Below are 18,292 nucleotides of genomic sequence, written 5' to 3'. Positions count from 1 at the left end.
TGCCCCTAGTTGTGTCTAGTTGTACAAGATGGAAGTGTAATCGGGGTACAGTTGTGTAAAAAGTGTAATTACAGTGCAAGGGATGTTAGGCAAAACAGAATTTTGTGTGTGTGTGTGCACAGGTAAAAGAAAAGGAAAAGGGGAGGAATGATGGGAACACTGAGCCTTGGGATGGCTCTGGGGGATCAGATTGTTGCTTTGGTGGGTTCTGCATGAAAACTCTGTGGGCATGGGTGGGAGGGGGTGGGCATGTGGGTGTGTGAGATGGGAACAGGGAATGGGGGTAAGAAAATTGGAATCATGTTTTGCTAAAGGGGAAGATGGGAACAGGGAATGGGGGTAAGGAAATTGGAATCATGTTTTGCTAAAGGGGGAAATGGGAACAGGGAATGGGAGTAAGGAAGTTGGAATCATGTTTGGCTAAGGGTAGGAATGGGAACAGGGACACAGGTGTAAGGCTCTGTGGTGTCAGAGCTGGGAAGGAGGATACTAAGGAAGGAAACTGGAATCATGCTTGCTGGAAGTTCACCCCAATAAACATCGAATTGTTTGCACCTTTGGACTTCGGGTATTGTTGCTCTCTGTTCATGCGAGAAGGACCAGGGAAGTAAGTGGGTGAAGGAATAAGCCCCCTAACATATATTTATGACAAGTGCAAAACAACCAAAGCAAAACACTATATTCATACATCAAAAAAGCTGAGAACTTTAAAGCAGCAGGTCAGCCGGTCAAATCCTAAAGAATCCAGGGCTAGATTTTAAAAAAGTATTTACTCTGTAAAGACACAGATAGGCACCTTGACATTTCTGAAAATCATGCTAAGTGCCTTACTCTCATTGAAACCAATGGGAATTAGACACCTAACCTCTTTTCAAAATCCGACTAGATACCTAGTTGCATCTTTAGGTGCTTAATATCATTACGAATCTGACTCTTATTCTCTTATTACATTTTTTTTACTCAGGCAAATTCCCATTGTTTAAATGCAACATGGACTTCAAGATTTAGCCACCGTTTTTGCATAGTTTAGTTTGTATGAGGATGCCATTGAACATACCATAGTAGATATTGTATTGCAGCTAATATGGCAAAAAGATAAATGTTTAGACCCAATCCTGCAAAGATTTAGACAAATGCTTAAATTTGTACACACACTGAGTTGTTCCATTTAACACAATGGACTCACGGTGTCTAAAATTAAGCATGGATGTAGATTTTTGCAGGTTTGGGGCCTTAGAACCTGACCCTTACTCACCTGAGTCTATTTTACTTGAGTAATTCCATGTAAGGAGTAATGATTTCCTACAAAACAGAATTAACAAGGGAATAATGAAGAAGCATGATGTAACAATCTTTTTCCATTTCAGAAAAAGCCATGGCTGAGCTGGGTGAGTTGAAAGACCATGTTTAATATTACACAGCTTGTATTATTTCAATGTAAAATAAGCCATATGCTATAGCTGAAATTCTGAATTCTTTTTTTGTTGTTGTAGACTTCAGGAGGGCTCGTAACAATGCAGGTAAGATGCCTTGTATCTGGAATTATACACAGGTTATTTTCTCCCAGAAGTTTAATATTTTGATTAAATATTTTTGGTGCCCTGAGTTCTGAAAGAAGGAATAAAGAAAGTCTGCTCAACAGCCCTGAAAGAGCAATGTGACTGGGATTTGACTAGGCACCTAGCTACAGAAAAAAGGGACGATATTTGTTGATAAAAGAATTGGTGACTGTAGTTGAGCGAGTAAGGACAAATAGTTTAACAGTTGAAAAAAGGAGTTTCCAGTCTACTGAAACTATTCATGAATTTGTGTTGAGTTAGCTGAAGAATTTCAACTTCATTGAAAAAGCCAAAATGTTTCATTTCAACCTGAAAAATTTTATTTAGATGTTCAGGCATTCTGACAAAAACAAAGGAAAGGAGGACTAGATTCACAAAATGGCTGAAGGGGGAGGCCCTTGTGCCTCTCTTGTAGGCTATAGCCTAGTGGTTAGGGCACTCAGCAGGGAGGTAGGAGACCTAGGTTCAGTTGCATCCTTTGCTTGTTGAGGATTGTGGATGCAAGCTTGGGTCCCCCATGTTAGAGGTAGCTGTTCCACTTCTTATAAATAATTAAATAGTAATTGGATGTGGGACTTTAACTTGGGACTCCTAGATCCTAACTACTGGGCTGTAGTCTCTCCCACTCTCTTTCCCTGGTCCATTAACACTCCATTGCCATCATGAATGACTATGAATTGCCATTGTGAAGAAAGTTCTTAGGACCCAGTGCTCCTGGCATTACACATGTGAGTAACTCTATTGGTATCCATGGATCAGGTGAGTAATGGAAGCAGAATAGGGACCTTCATGTTTTGGCTCCCGTTCAGTTGCATGGCTAAATACATTTTCCTGAAGCATCTTTTGAAATGTGATCCATTCCTTTAATACACATCTGTTTTTTCTCTTACACAATTCACATGAGCATTGCTTATTTATTTTATTCATATTTTCGAAAGCCCCTGTCTCTAGGTACCCTATGTCACAGTTCAAGGCCACTGCATTTTTATGTGCTCTCCATTGTCCCTTGAGGACACCTGCTCAAGGCTCCTGGCTTCTCAGCCATCAAGATGCTTGTCCAGAGACCCATGTCTCTCTCCCTCCTGACCAGAGATTCTGTAGACTGCACAGTTCCCTGCCTACACTGTGTTATTCCCAGCAAGCCAAACTGCCTGAAAGCATCTGCACTTTGCTTTCTCCTTAGAGTCTATGAACAGCTGTAATTGTTCATTGTTCTTAAGATCCAAGGGTCTGGGTCTGTAGTCACCTAGGCAAATTGGTGAGGCTTTTTACCAAATCTTGTCCAGGAAGTGGGGTGCAAGGTTTTGGGAAGTATTTTGGGGGGAAAGACGCGTCCAAACAGCTCTTCCCCAGTAACCAGTATTAGTTTGGTGGTGGTAGCGGCCAATCCAAGGACGATGGGTGGAATATTTTGTACCTTGGGGAAGTTTTGACCTAAGCTGGTAAAGATAAGCTTAGGAGGTTTTTCATGCAGGTCCCCACATCTGTACCCTAGAGTTCAGAGTGGGGGAGGAACCTTGACAGAGATATAATAAAGGTCTATAAAATTGTGACTACTGTGGAGAAAGTGAATAAGGAAGTGTTATTTACTCCTTCACATAAGACAAATACCAGGGTTTACTCTATGAAATCAATAGGCAGCAGGTTTAAAAGAAACAAAAGGAAGTACTTCTTCACACATAATGCACAGTCAATCCATGGAACTTGTTGCCAGGGGATGTTGTGAATGCCAAAACTATAAAAGGGCTCAAAAAAGAGCTCAGTAAGTTCATGGAAGACAGGTCAATCAATGACTATTAGTCAAGATGGTCAGGGATGGAACCCTATGCTCTGGGTGTCCCTAAACCTCCAACTTCCAGATGCTGGGACTTGATGGCAGGGGATGGATCACTCAAAATTGCCCTATTCTGTTCATTCCCTCTGAAGCACCTGGCGTTGGCGACTGTCAGAAGACATGATACTGGGCTGGATGGACCATTGGTCTGACCCATTATGACTGTTCTTATGAGATCAAAGATTTCTTTTCTCTGTGCCCATGGCTTTTACTATGGGAGGAGATGATTTGGGCCAGGAGTGTTTGTTAATTCATGCTATAACCATCCAGGGTTGTATGTGCCCTTGCTATTACATATATTAATACATATATTACATATGCTCTTGTTCTGGGCAGTTGTAGTGCATTTTACTGAGATATTTAATATTTTGTTTGTCTCTCTACTGTGTCTTTAATTTTCCTCACCAGCTTTGATATTTGTTTGTTTATTTCAGTGAGAGTTACTAAGTCTCTAGTTACTGATGAAATGAACATTTTTATTCCTCCCTCCAGTTAACATCACTCTGGATTCTGACTGTAAACATCCCAAACTTTCACTCAAGGATAAAAATCGAGTCATTTCCACGACAGAGAAGAAAGCCTGCAGGGATTTGATAGTGGTGGCAAATGAAGGATTTTCAGAGAAGAAACAATACTGGGAGGTGGAGGTGGGGGACAAGCCAGAGTGGGAGCTGGGAGTGCTGACTCAGAATGAAAGAGGGAAACTGAAAAATGAGAAGATGGAGAAACCTCCTGAGAAGGAATACTGGAGTTTGCGGCTGTCTGAGGGTCAATATCATTGTAGTTGGAAAAGTGACACAATCACCTCTGAGGATAAAAAATGCCCAGTGGTTGGCATTTTTCTGGACTGGGAAGAGGGAATTATTCTATAATGTAGAGCTAATGTGCCCTGTTGTGTCCATCACTCAAGAGTTTCAGGGAAAACTGTACCCATTCTTCAATCCTGGCAGTGATAAGCAATATCTAGGAATCTGCCCTGTCAGTGTCCCCAGCCCCTTAACCTCTCTCTGAAATCAAACATTGGATCTAATAGTTATGGGAATTTTAAATTCACTCCATCTGAGGAGAGAGGAGAAAGTGGAACCAGGAAACCTGAACCAATATAGAAGAAAGGGAAGGGTTTAATTAGTTAATATAGAATCTGAGAGAAAGAGAGAGAGAGAAAGGGGGAATGGTACAATTTTAACATTTTTGAAGATGGCCCAAAGGCCGAAACAGATACTTCATAACCCCAACCCAGGCAAATTGCCAGTGAAATGACCTGAGTAAAAACTACGACTGGTCAAATGGACCAATAATTTTTCAGTAAATATTGACTTGAATAAAAAAACAAATAAAGGAGGGCTGTGCTTTTGTCCATTTTGTGTTCACTTTCATCAGGTATCTAGTGAACTAATTTACTATCAGCAATGTTAGTGGAAATGATAAATTGTAAGCAAAGATGACAGAATATTGTTGGAAAGTAAATTTTGAATGAGTAAATGCAAATATGCACACCAGAAACTTGATGTCAAATGATATGATCATCTAGGGCAGAATGCAGCAAAGGCCATCCTTCTTCAGCAAAATTTAAGACTATACTTAAGTTCCTTAGACTTTAGTGAACCCTATTTCTTTGCAGAATAGGGATGGTTTGCTGAACCCGGGACCCAATCAAGACAGAATGCTTATCCGTCCAAACAATTCTAACCAGGGCAGCTCAAATATCAAATGTCAGTTACTCACATTGAATAGCTCACAGCCAAGAATTGTTTTGTTGCAATTATTTGGAAAATAACTCTGAATCGTGAATAGGTTTGTGAAAAGTGAGAAATGCTCACAGATAATTCACCAACAGAAAAAGATATAAATATGTTACCTTCTGTGCATAATTTGCTCAGCACTACTACAGACATTCAAAACTGAGCACTATCTTTACAGCGGTGGTTCTACCCCTGCCATGGTTCTGGCCCTTTTTAACCCAGCGGGCCAGTCATTCAGAGGGGAATAGTCTGCATCCCGTGTAGGAGTGTAGTTTGGAGTGCTAGATCCCTGAGCACCAGGGAGTCCTAGGAGGCAATCTGCCCCCTTCAGCAGAAAATGAGTGTGAAGATGAAAAAAACCCATATAATTTCTGGTAATTTTTTAGCAGAAAACATTTGATTTTTTGACCAAAATATCAAAATTCTGAAAAACAAATATTTCAGCCAAAAACTGCTGACGGTTGAATATTTTCTGGCCACAAACTGGGAAATCTTTGGGTTTTCGATGAAAATGTTCAGTTTTCATATTTTCAGCATTCTGGTGAAAAATCAGAACTTTTCTAGGAAAGCAGACCTTTTCTATGAAATGTTTTGTGTTTTCAAAAAGTTCATTTTTTATAAAAAAAAATGTTTTTATGGACAAATTTTGGTCAGCCCTTCTCCCAGCATTCCCCCCGGAATTTTGCAGCCCTGCATTTCCCCTGTCTATACATATTGTGTGCATTACACAATCAAGACTTGGTGGGAAAGAAGAGACCCTAACCTCCCCTCCTTACTTAGCAGCAAAATAGAGCTCAGCATCTAGACCTGTATTTGCATTTGGGGAGGAATGCATTAGATTGGGAGTTCTAAAGGGATTTAGGCACCCAAATCACATTTCCTTTCTGTGCCTTAAAATAAAGATTTCCATCTGTTACCAATCCTTTCCCAACAAAGTGTGTTAAAAGAAAATACTAGAAAGAACCAAATTTAACTATAGCTGAAACAGTTTAGTCCATTTAATTGGAGTGATTTTAAACAAGGTTGGTTGCTGTATTGGAAACTGTACCAGGGAGCATGTGCATCCTGGAAGGGTTATATAGGGATAAATTCTGCTTAATAGAGACACAAGTACCAAAAATTCTGATGAAGAGGATGCATTCACCCACTGCTGAGAAGAAATGAGTTATTTTACATGTTGTGAAATTTGACATATTTTCTCTTGAAGAAATAAACTGATAAAAAAACTTAAAATGAATCAGTTTCATTTCTTAATAGCTTATTTCTGACAGCTGTTTTGCAAAGTTACAGAGTGCAGAAAAAAAATCATAGGAAAAAAATAAACAAGCAAACAAACCCTATACCTCACTAAATCAGTCTATTGCATTCAGTGGCAAAAAAGGGGAAAAGAGAAAGAAAGTGGAAGAAGTAGAAATCCAAATGTTTGATTTTTTAAAGATGTTCTGGTTATTAAGAAATGGAACAGTTCAATTTGAAATGAAACAAAACCAAATATATGTTTATTATCCCTCATGATTACATCATGGGGATTTTTTAAACAAATAGCCTTCACAACATACAAGACTTTTAAGCATAAAAAGGGAAAATCTACTGTCTAAAATTTATTCCCATGAGTCACCAATAAATCCTGACCGCAAACCAGTTTTAGGCACCTGTCTCTGAGAGAGGGGAAGGCTTAGCGCACATCACTCACCTAGGCCTCCCCCATTGGCTAGTTTAAACGAAGAGCCACCTAGTGCATGGGCTTTTGGGAATCTCAATTTAAGGCGTGTCCCTCCCTCCATTTGTTGAATGTGGATCCTGGATGCCAAACACCGACTTTTGGATTACAGTGATGTTCTAGGAGCCTAACACACACACACACACACACACACACACACTTATTTCCCCACCACGAGACAGTCACAGTCCCCTGCCCTGTCCCCAGAAATCACTTATTGCCCCTTCCCCAAAATCAGTTGTTGCCCATTACCACCACACTCCAAAATCACTCATTGCCCCTCCCACCCCGAAAATTACTCACTTCCCCCCAACCACCCCAAAAGCACTTACTGCCCACCACCCACAAAAATCAGCTCCTGCCCCTGCCACCGTAACACTGCGGCAGCTGCCCTGCCCTGTGTCTATCTCCCCCTGGCTAGTGCTGTCCCTGGCATCAGGACCAGGGTGCATCTGGCTCTGGGCTGGGATCTCTGTGGGGGGCAGTGGGTCTGAATGCCTTTCCACATGGTGGGGGATGCGGGGGTGTTGCATGGTGTCGGGGGTCTGCATGGGATGAGTGTGTGTGGGGGCTGTATCTGGGCAGGGGCTGCTGGGTATGAACTGGCCCCTGCAGCCTGTGGGACCCGGACCAGAGACGGGTGGAACCAGCCCAAAGACACATGGGGATGGGTGGTTCCATGGCAGGTGGCAAATGGCAGTTGGTTGGGGGAGGGACTGATGTTTCAGCCTGGCCCTGGGGGTGATGGGGGGAGGAGCTGTTGTCTAAAGCCAGCTCTGGGGATGACGGGGGAAGAAACTAGTGTCTCAGCCCAGCCCTTTTACTTTTCACTAATGTCAATATTGTGATCATTGCATAAACCAGCTTTTCTTATTTAGGGTAACTGGAAATAGGAAGATTGACTGTACCCACTCTGACAATACAATTTGCTACTATAGCACAGTATGAAGGGGTAACATCCTACTGGACGTGATGTGACATATATTGTGGTATGTTCTTGTAATGGTCAGTGTATTAACCCTGCTGTCTTAGACAAATTACAATTGTGTTAACCAGGGCTTGTCTAAACAAATTCCCGTTGTAGTCTCAGGTGAATGAAGTGTTAAATTCCTGTTCTAGCAGCGTTGTACTTTGTTCTTTGAACAAGGAAGTAATTGATATTTGCGTTGGGTATGTTTGTGAAGTCTTTGACGTGAAAAGTACTGCAGTAGCCACACATAAATTGTACTACATGGCCTGATTCTTCCAGGCTCGCTCATAGGGACTTTCAGTCCTTACTTCTACAATACTTCCTCTTTAAATAGGGTCTTATACCAGGTGCATGACTGTCATCTGAGTAGATATTGAGTCAGCATTTCTGGGGGAAAAATACAGCAAATTTGAAGTTTGAGTTTGAAGTCGAATTTTTTTTCTTTTAAATGGTTTTTGTGTTTGTGAAAAGTTCCCATTTGAGCTTAGGCACTGACTCCATGGGTGCTCCAGGGCTGAAGCACTCATGGTAAAAAAATAGGGGGTGCTCAGCACCCGAGGACCATGGACCTGCCTGCACTCTGCCCTGAGGCCCTGTCCCCACTGGGCCTGTTCCTCCATGGCCCCACCCGTGCTGCGCCTCTTTCTGCCCCTGCTCTACCTCTTCTCCCAATGCTCCCACCACTTGCTCCTCTCCGCCCCTCCTCCATCACTCGCCCTTAAGGCAGGAGGGGGCAGAAAGGAGCGTGTGGCAGGTGGGAGGCACTTGGGGGAGAGGGCAGAGCAGGGGCAGGAAAAGGCAGAGTAGGGGCAGAGCCACTGGGGAAGAAGCTGAGTGGGAGCGGGTTCTCGGGACAGAGCACCCACTGGCAAAACCAAAAATCAGTGCCAGTGCATTTGAGATTAATGGAGACTAAATTTCTCGATAATATCTGAACAGAATTAGTAAAGGAAGAAGCACAAATTCCCAAACCAAGATCTAGAGAGACCACTTTGGGGAATGTTATGTCATGTCTATATAAGCCCCGTCCCGCAAAGGACCAGATAACTACTCATTTGCTTTTTAACTTTTTCATGGGAACATTTTTCTATCAGAAACTTGTCTGGGACAATCAGCATAGCTCAGAAGAGTCATTGAATGGTGCTGAATTTATGTCACCCACAGCTTGGCCTGCTTTTGAGCCACTGACAGGTGAAAGTGTCCCCGGTTAACTAAATATCAGATGAATTATCTTTTCTTCCCTCAATCTGCTTCCACAAAAGATAATTTTAGCTTAGAGTTTCACTGTTCAGGAAAGTAGAAGTGGCCATGTAAAATGAATGCAGTTTTGTGCAGAGCTGGCCAAAACTCAAAATTTCCATTCCATTGTAAATTCTGAAATTTTGAAAAAAATTTAATTTTGATTTGGAAACATAACTGGAAAATTTGAAATTTCTCACATAAAGGAAATTCAGAAAAACATTTTTTTTAAATCAAATGGTTTTGATTAAATTTTCCCAATATGAAATAAAGCAGCTGAGTGCTCTCGACTCCTGGAGTCTCCCTGGGCTGCATGGGGAGCCACCCCAGAACCATGGATTCTGGAAGCCCAGACTCTCCTGAAACTGGTGAGGTGTGCTGTTTCCATGAAATATTTTGGTTTTGACAAATCAACATTTTCTGATGCAGGCCCGCTGTAGAAAAATTCCTGACCAGCTCTAGTTGTGTGTAAACCTCATGCTACAGTTTGTAATGTTTTTTATTTCCCTTAGCAGAGAGTTGGATGGATAAGACTGCAATCACTTCACAATGACTGCATGGATCAAATCAATCGCCATCCCATTTGTTTATATAATTGGGAAATGGCTTTGGGGTAAGAGCACCATTTTTCCTAACTACTGATCAGGAAATAAATGTATACATTGCTGCCTGTGTAAACCGTGTGTATGGAAACCATGATGCAATCTGAAGAGGGGAAACCCAAAGAGAATTTGGGAACTCTTATGGCATTGAGCTGGGATTAACATCATTGTGTGCTGGAGCCTGTCTACCTCCCTGGTTGTTTTTACATGATCTCAGGTGTGTGTAAAGTCTCAGTGACCCTGCTTCATTAAGCAGGGGGATTAACCATACTCCATGTCTGTTACACAGTGCTAAAGTTATCATTAGTCACCTCCTCAACCTATGAAAAAGTACAGAGAGCCGTATATCAGGATGAAAGCACAGTGACACTGATGCTTAGATGGGACATTTACCCTGTCCAGGAGTATTGTTTGAAGAAGCCTAAAATAACAGAATAATTGTTAATATTCCAAGTGGCAGAAAGATCGTTACACCCACACTTCACACAATGGTGGCCAGGTACAATTCCTTTTCCTGTACTCAGGGACTTCTCCCTCCTACTTCTTACAGAGGCACAAGCCACCCAAAAGGGTTGGGCAGAAAGCAGGACAATAACTAGGCTTAGATTTTTATCAGTAAATGTTGATAAATGTTGATTGCTTTGTACGCACACAAACCGATGAAAAATACTTCCATTGCTGCTCAATATTCAGAGATACAAAGTAAGAAGTTGGAGTTTGATTTCAGGCTACACTTTTGATATATTCTGTTGACAATTGTGTTTTAATGCTTATAAACTTTAAGTTTTTGAATCCCAGAATATACTGTCATTAAATAATAGTCTGGCCTGCCCCCATTCTGTGCTCCTCCATAATTTCCTGTATCTGTGAACATTTAAATTGATACAAATAAAAATATTCATAAAACCCATAAGTCTGCAAAACTCTTAAAATTTCAATAGATAAAAATAGAAAAATTGATTAAAAATAAACATTGATATCATCCATCAAAATTATTTAAAAAAATAGAATTCTGCCAAGTCTAACCCTAGCTCTGCTGTCCACCTCCCCATGCTGGCCAGCCACTGAGAGGAGAACACACTGTAACATCTTTAATGACGGCACCGGCTTCTGCTCTGCCTGGAGCTTCAGGGGGGACTATGCATCCTGCACCGACCCCTGAGAAGTTCAGTCTGCGCCACCTCGTGCTCAAATCTGTGCATAGCTGAGCTACTAGTGAGAACCTCAAATGCTCTCTCCATTCTGAAGGGGGATAATTAGGTTAGCTGAGGTACATTTCTACCATGAAACATAATACTGCTGTTGTGTCTCAGTAATTGTGTCTAGTTTTTCTTTTGTTCTCTCAACACCAATGTCAAGCCTTTGAAGAAAATTGATGATCATGATTTATTTTCTTTCTTGCAGATGGTTTTACTGTCACTGTACATGTTGATCCTGCAATTGCCTTGGTTGGACAAGGTGTGATGTTGTCCTGCCAGCCCGGAGGCCACAACCCCACTAACGTTCAAGTGCATTGGTATAAATGGGAAAGGGGCAAAAATATGACGTTATATTTTTACAACAGCACAGAAAATGGTACTGAGCTGGGCCGGGTTGAGGTCCAGCACAGGAGTGACGCTCCCAGAGGACGATATGAAAATGGAATCGTTACGGTGAAGCTCTTTCCAGTGCAAGTAGAAGATAGTGGGCAGTATGTGTGTGCGGTGACAAGCGATGGTGTCTATCAAGAAGCTATTGCCCTGGTGATTGTTGCAGGTAAGCATGGATATGTTCATACAGAAGTGTTGCTGGCAGTAAACAATGCTGCACTTATCACAGTGGCGCTAATTCTCCATTGCAGTGCACTGTGTGTGGCCAGCTGTATTTCCATTTAATCCTTTCCTCCCAACATGGAGGGCTCAGCAGCTGGCAAGGGAAGGAGAAACAGCATCTGTTGTAGATGAACATCCATGTGTGTGCAATGTTATGGGAGGGGGGCAGAGGAAGTGCAGGACTGGGAGTCAGGGAAGCTTCAGCAGTTTGGTGTCCATCTCGGATAGTATATGCAAATTATACCCAGTGTATGCACACAACATGAACACATCATGTACATTTTTCTCTGGCTTTTTGCTAGTGGCATGTGCAATCCTCATCCACCTGCATTGTGTGTGCTGCTGTTGCACAACAGCAATAAAATGAATAAAGCGCAGGGGCAAAGCTGGGCCATTACCTCCCGTCACACGCACATATGCATCCAGGCAATAAATTACAGAGTCCGGTGGGATTGTGAGGTCATTGTCAACCTGTGGTTTGTATGCACCGTGCCTGATTCTCAGTTACACAAAGGCCCTTTTACAGGGAAATGAACCGCTGACATTACCCCTTGTACAGAGAAGGTTCTCCTTGGCCAGTGTAGCGCTGATGTAAGGGCTCTATAGTGGCCTTGCTTCTGGACGTGGTGTAAGGGGCATATCAGGGTTGTGGGAGAGAGGGAGCAGGCTAAGGGCTGGTAGGGGTATGGCTGGAGCACACTGTGCTTTGGCTATGCTCTGCTACCCAGGGATCATAGGGGACCATGGGAAGCAAAGTGTAAGGTAGAATAGCCCTAAGGTTGCTATGACTTACATTGGGACCTAGCAGAGCCCCTGAATGAGTCCAAAATATGGGGAGCACAAAGGTGGATCTCCCCTTTTCTGAAAATACTGTTTCCTTATTGACCTTCTACCATCCCAAAAGTGAAGCTGTCACATACATATGATGTAGTCATGTCTAGATACAGTTTGGGATCAGCTTGTGAAGTGTTTGGTGATCTCTTGAGGTGGAAATCTCTCTGCATGAATTTAAGATATTTGGAAATGCAAAATTATAGTGTAGATTCAATAGGTCATGGCGACTGTAATGATAGTGGTGATCATTCATCATTAGCACTCTTTGTTTGGTTTGTTAGCTAGTTCTTCAGCCTGTTTAACATTTTCTGAAATTGGTTTTCACTCTAGGTTTTGGATCTGCACCTCGCCTAACTATAGACCATCAGCAGAATAATTCAGTCACTCTGAGGTGTACGTCCCAAGGGTGGTACCCACAACCTGAAGTATGCTGGACTGACAGCACAGGACAAAACATAACTGCTATGGCTGAAACAAGAATCCAAAAAGATGGGACAGATCTGTATCAAATCCACAGTACGCTCAGGGTCGCAGATACTGCTTCTGACACTATCTCATGCACTATAAGAAACCCCTTGCTGAAGAGGCACCGCAAAAAAGTTATTGCAATTTCAGGTAAGAGATGCAGTACTGTCAAAGTAAATATTCCTGCTGTTACTTACGAAATCGGGCTAAACGCATCTGCCTTGTGGCCAACCATGTCATTCAAGGCTTGCCTACATGGAGCACCAACACGCATTATTGGGGTGTGATTTCTAAAGTGTATTAATGGGTTGCACGTTAATTAGTCCATGTAGACATCCAGCTGGTACTCACTAAAGTTTCCCTGGTGTGCTTTACTGTATTATTGTTTGAAACAGTAATATGGTAAATCACACTAGGGAACTTTTAGTGTGCATCATCAAGGTCTACACAGAGCAATTAATGAACAACACATTGGTGCACTTTATTAATTACACTTCTGTAGTGCCCATTACCCCACTGTGTAGACAAGCCTTTGGTACAGCATAGTGAAGACCTGTACAACTCAGCATTTCTTTTCAAATACTATTCTTGAGTTCACCACAGATGTAAAAGATAGTAGAACTCTGATTCTCTTTTCACTTATCTGTGTGTATATTAGGATTGACCCCCTGAAGCTAATGAATTTACACTATTGTAGAAACAGTATCAATAAGAGGAGAATTAGGGCTGCCTCTTTTTCACTCTCTCTCTTGGACATTAATATGAGGCATTATGTGCTGCTGGTACAAATATAACCCCCTGAACATTTTTCAGGTTTCTTTGATGTGGAGGCAGAATATGACATAATTACCACTGTAACTGGAGAAAATGCCATTCTTCCCTGCCGGCTGATTACGAAACATCTGCCCCCTAGCATGGAGTTGCAATGGAGGAAAGTTGGACCTGGAAAGGATAAGATAATCTATTTCTATCTCTATGATGAAAGCAGCCCCCTGGTTAATTCTTATTCACAGAGTGACAAATGCCCAATGAGCTATTTGTCTCCAAATGGAGACAACAGCAGAGAATGGCTCAGGAAGGAATATGAAAAAAAGGCAGAAGTTTTTAAAGGAAAAGAGTTTGGGAAAGGAAATATTTCTCTGAAACTGAATAATATTCAGGTGGAAGATGAAGGGAAATATGTATGCTCTGCCTCAGCCAACTTTTTTCACAGAGAGATCATCATTGAAGTCTTGGTTATAGGTAAGAAAAGCCTGGAACTGGAGAAAGCAAATGTAGCAGAACTCTGTTATTCTATCTCCCCAAGAGCCAGCATGGGTTTGTCCCTTCTCTACAGCACATTTTCTATTGCTTTGTCTATTATTGCTTTAAAACTCCTAAATAATGGAGTTTCCACTTCTTCCATTGGGAAGCTACTACATGGTCTAATGCATCTCACTGTGAGATCAGTTTCCTGATTTCAGAAGTGATTTCAGACTGTCTGCTATTAGAAGAGGTATCAATAATAATCACTCTCCCCTTTATTTTCCTTTAAAATGACAATTCTTGGAGCCGTATTAGTAAATCTATTTCCCCAAAATTAAAGGGATGTGAGAGTGAAATTTAAACTACTTTTTAACAAGCCTTTTTGAAGTATAATAATAATAATAAGAAGAAGAAGTAGAAGCCATAACAACATACAATCAAAGAAATGTACGGCTGGAAAGGACCTCAAGAAGTTATTATGAGAGTTATTATGGCAACAATTTGTTTACAACAGAGAACAGATGTTTTTCTTTCCACACTCAGGTTGAAAAAATACATTTTATTCCATGAGGATAAAATTTTCAAAAGTGGCAAAAAGATTTAGGATCTTGAGTCCCATTTTCAAAAGTTACTTAGTTGTTGTCTACACAGAGGCACTCTGGAAAATTAATCCCAATTAACTAAAATTTGAATGTAAAGTGGATTAGTTAAATTTCATTAACCCCCTGTGTGGACATCTCTATTCAGAATTAAAGTTGCCTGAATTCGATTTGTGAACTAAGCTAAATCAAATTAAGGCCACTTTAATTCTGAATAAGAACATCCACATGGGTTTACTGTGGTTTAACTAATCCATTTTAAAAGTTGATTCAGATCAACCTTCCTGAGTGTTCCCAAGCAGACAAGCCCTTAGATACTTTGGAGACTAAATCCCATTAATTTTTCAGGAGACTTAGGCTGGGTCTACACTATAGATCTATGTCAGTATAACTATGTCACTCAGGGGTATGAAAAATCCACACCCCATGCGACGTAGTTATACTGACCTAACCCCCAGTGTACACAGTGCTGTGTCGATGGAAGAGCTTCTCCCACCGATATAGCCATTGCCTCTTGGGGAGATGTATTAACTATGCCAATTAGATGTAGGAGTGTCTTCATTTAAATGCTACAGCAGCGTAGCTGCATCGGTGTAGCTGCACCAATCCTGCATTTTAAGTGCAGACCTGCCTTTAGGCTCAGAAGTACATAAATCACCTTTGAAAGTGGTTATTATTATTATTATTTGTGCGAGACAGACAGGCTAAGAAAGAGTCCCTGACCCAAAAAGTTTATAATGAAATAGGCAAGACAGACAATGGGTGGAAGAAAGGAAGTGTTATAATTCCCATTTTATAGAAGGGGAACTAAAGAACTGAGAGTAAGTGACTTGCCCCAAGTCGCACTGGTAGTCTGTGGTAGAACCAAGAACAGAGCCCAGATCATCTGCATCCTAGTCCAATGAAAGCCTTAACCGTAAGCCCATCCTTCCTTTCTATAGAATTCTGATCAGTTTTAAGATATTTTTAAAAAATACTTTTTACCTATGGAGCAAGCACTAGAGCAATGGTTGACCCATGCCATCCTTGTATGAGGAAATTTCTACTACCAGTAACCAGCTATTTTTCTGCTACTGTCTATAAAAGGTTATTATGAAGTGATTGTATCTAGGAAGGGAAGTGCTGGTAAATTGTATAGTCTATTGCTAAACCACACTTTGATTCGGTATGAAATATATTCAAAATACAAAATAACCAATGTCAGTCAGGTTAATTGCTAAAAGTCAATAATAGCGTGGCACAGGAAGAAAGGTTCAATGTGGTACCTGTTTTGGGGACGCTGTCTCATGCATTGTTGTTAAATTTGCCTTACGCATTGTGTTTCCAAAGTTACACATTTCAGCCTGGAGTATTCATAAGATGATTTTACAAGTTAAAAAACTCTTTACACATCACTAAAATCCAACCCAACAATTCATCCCGGTTCCTTAACTAGCTGTTTTGTATCTTCCTTATCTTTGTTTTGGATACAACCATTCCAGGTACCAGTCTCCTGCTTGTATATGGGCAAAACATTAATGTGTTTTGCCTTTGACAAGTTTCTTATTTTCTAATGCCAAAACTGAAGTCAGCTTTTAAGTATTATAGGATAGTTAGCATTAATGAACAGGATTATAAAAAATACATGCGTCCATTCTGGGCATGTAACTACGAGAAATGTGTATACAGTATAATGTTATATTGAAATTGTGTGCTTAATGAATATTAATATGTGGTATCAATAATAATGATTGACAATGTGATATATATAGAGATAAATTATTTGTACACTGATGGGAGCTAAGATTTTCTCTTGGTGGAGTACATTCTTCTTAGTGAAAGCTTGTATGGGCAAATTCTGCCCTTAGTTAAACCCCTGTAGCACTACAGACTTCAGAAAGGTCATACGATAGTAAATGAGAGCAACTTCTGTCTTCTCAATATTTTACCCAATGTGTTTATGTTAAATCACTATTAAAATAATCCACCAGCATACACACACACCTTTTTTGGTATAAAAAGGAAAACTGATTTGGGGTGAAGCAGTGAATAAATATCCAGATGTCATGTTGCTGAGATCTCTTAGCAATGTGTCCTTCCTGAACATTTTCTTTTCCATTTCTCTGCACTAGAAGATGTTTTTTCATTGTGATAAGGAAGCCTTTCTTACAGGGTTAGGGGATAAACCATCTCTGCAAATGGATCAGAAGGAGAATGTATGTAGGTATAGATGTAAATCAGGAGGATGGTATCCAAAACCTAAAGTCCTTTGGAGGAATCCCAAAGGGGGAAACATAACCTCAAAGGCTAAGACAACCCTAAGAGAGGATGACCAGAAACTTTTGGTCATCCTTTGGGAGGGGGAGGGATAGCTCAGTGGTTTGAGCATTGGCCTGCTAAACCCAGGGTTGTGAGTTCAATCCTTGAGGGGGCCATTTAGGGATCTGGGGCAAAAAATGGGGATTGGTCCTGCTTTGAGCAGGGGGTTGGACTAGATGACCTCCTGAGGTCCCTTCCAACCCTTGTATTCTATGATTTTCACAGCAGAGAGCTCCATTACTGTGCCATGTGTGACCTCTGAGGTTACCTGCACCATCATCAACACAGAATTAAAGGTTTCAGAGTAGCAGCTGTGTTAGTCTGTATTCGCAAAAAGAAAAGGAGTACTTGTAGCACCTTAGAGACTAACAAATTTATTTGAGCATAAGCTTTCATGAGCTAAGTGAGCTGTAGCTCACGAAAGCTTATGCTCAAATAAATTTGTTAGTCTCTAAGGTGCCACAAGTACTCCTTTTCCTTTTACAGAATTAAAGATCAGTCAAGAATCAAGCACCCACCAGTTTGCTATGTAACTTTTTTATACCAAGCTATTTTTTTCACTTTGTTAATTCTTGTTGCTAGTGTTTACAGGCTGTTCCAGGCATACAATGGGGTTCTTGTTCTATTTGGCCCTTACGTATTACATTATGATGCCTACCAATAACCATGGAGGCTTATATTCTGAGCTGTCTTCTTAGGTCATCTCTATCTCTATCCCCAACCCCATGTCAGTTCGGACTTTGTCCTTCAGGATGCTGAATGCTTTATGCAAGTCTAGCATCTTCTTTCAGAACCACTCTCTAGTGAGAATTGTTTTCTCCTTAGCAGTTCAGGCTTCAGTTGTCAGCATGATATTTTCTGGAGCTGCCTTCCATGAGGTGATATGAAATGGTCACCTAAGAATATGATAAAAAATCATTATATTACCACATTCAATTTGAACCCACAGTTGTTCTGGCTTGAAGCAGTCCAGGTCTCAGGGCAAAAGCAGAAGGGCAGCTTTGCTGTAAACAGGGCATACTGCACAGAGGTGTTTCAGTTGTTCAGGGCATAACAATCTAGAGCCCAGACACCTTTGCTTTCGCACACCACAGCTTAAAGGGTAGTTTTAATTGCTGATCCCTCCTGCTGGAAGGTCAACTGGTTGCAAGGTCTGCATTGCTGGCTTCTCTGGATGTGGCCAAGTCAGCTGCCAGAGTCATGGCAATGGCAGTTACCATCTGTTGCTCATCATGGTTTCAGTCATTGGGGATTTCTGTAGAAATACAACAGACCATTGAAGAGCTCCCTTTTATGGATTGTAGTTTATTTTCTTTGAAGATGGATAAAGCACTGCCAACACTAAAAGATTCAAGGGCACTGCTGAAATCCCTG

The 18,292-nt window shown here is 41.2% G+C and overlaps 1 protein-coding gene and 1 pseudogene across 1 annotated transcript in view; both read left to right on the top strand.

The window, feature by feature from the left end:
• Nucleotides 1–1,375: 1,375 nt before the first annotated feature.
• On the top strand, nucleotides 1,376–4,424 carry LOC142069834 (erythroid membrane-associated protein-like; annotated as a pseudogene).
• A 4,974-nt stretch (nucleotides 4,425–9,398) lies between these two features.
• The window catches only part of LOC125629377 (butyrophilin-like protein 2), a 28,173-nt gene continuing 19,279 nt past the window's right edge, over nucleotides 9,399–18,292 (top strand). The window contains exons 1-4 of the mRNA XM_075122305.1: nucleotides 9,399–9,432; nucleotides 11,071–11,421; nucleotides 12,642–12,926; nucleotides 13,590–14,018. Coding sequence (XP_074978406.1) covers nucleotides 9,399–9,432; nucleotides 11,071–11,421; nucleotides 12,642–12,926; nucleotides 13,590–14,018 — 1,099 coding nt within the window. The remainder of the gene's footprint in view (nucleotides 9,433–11,070; nucleotides 11,422–12,641; nucleotides 12,927–13,589; nucleotides 14,019–18,292) is intronic.

Source organism: Caretta caretta, chromosome 23, assembly GCF_965140235.1.
Source record: "Caretta caretta isolate rCarCar2 chromosome 23, rCarCar1.hap1, whole genome shotgun sequence".
NCBI classification, from domain to species: Eukaryota; Metazoa; Chordata; order Testudines; family Cheloniidae; genus Caretta; species Caretta caretta.
This window is presented reverse-complemented; position numbering and strand designations above follow the sequence as displayed.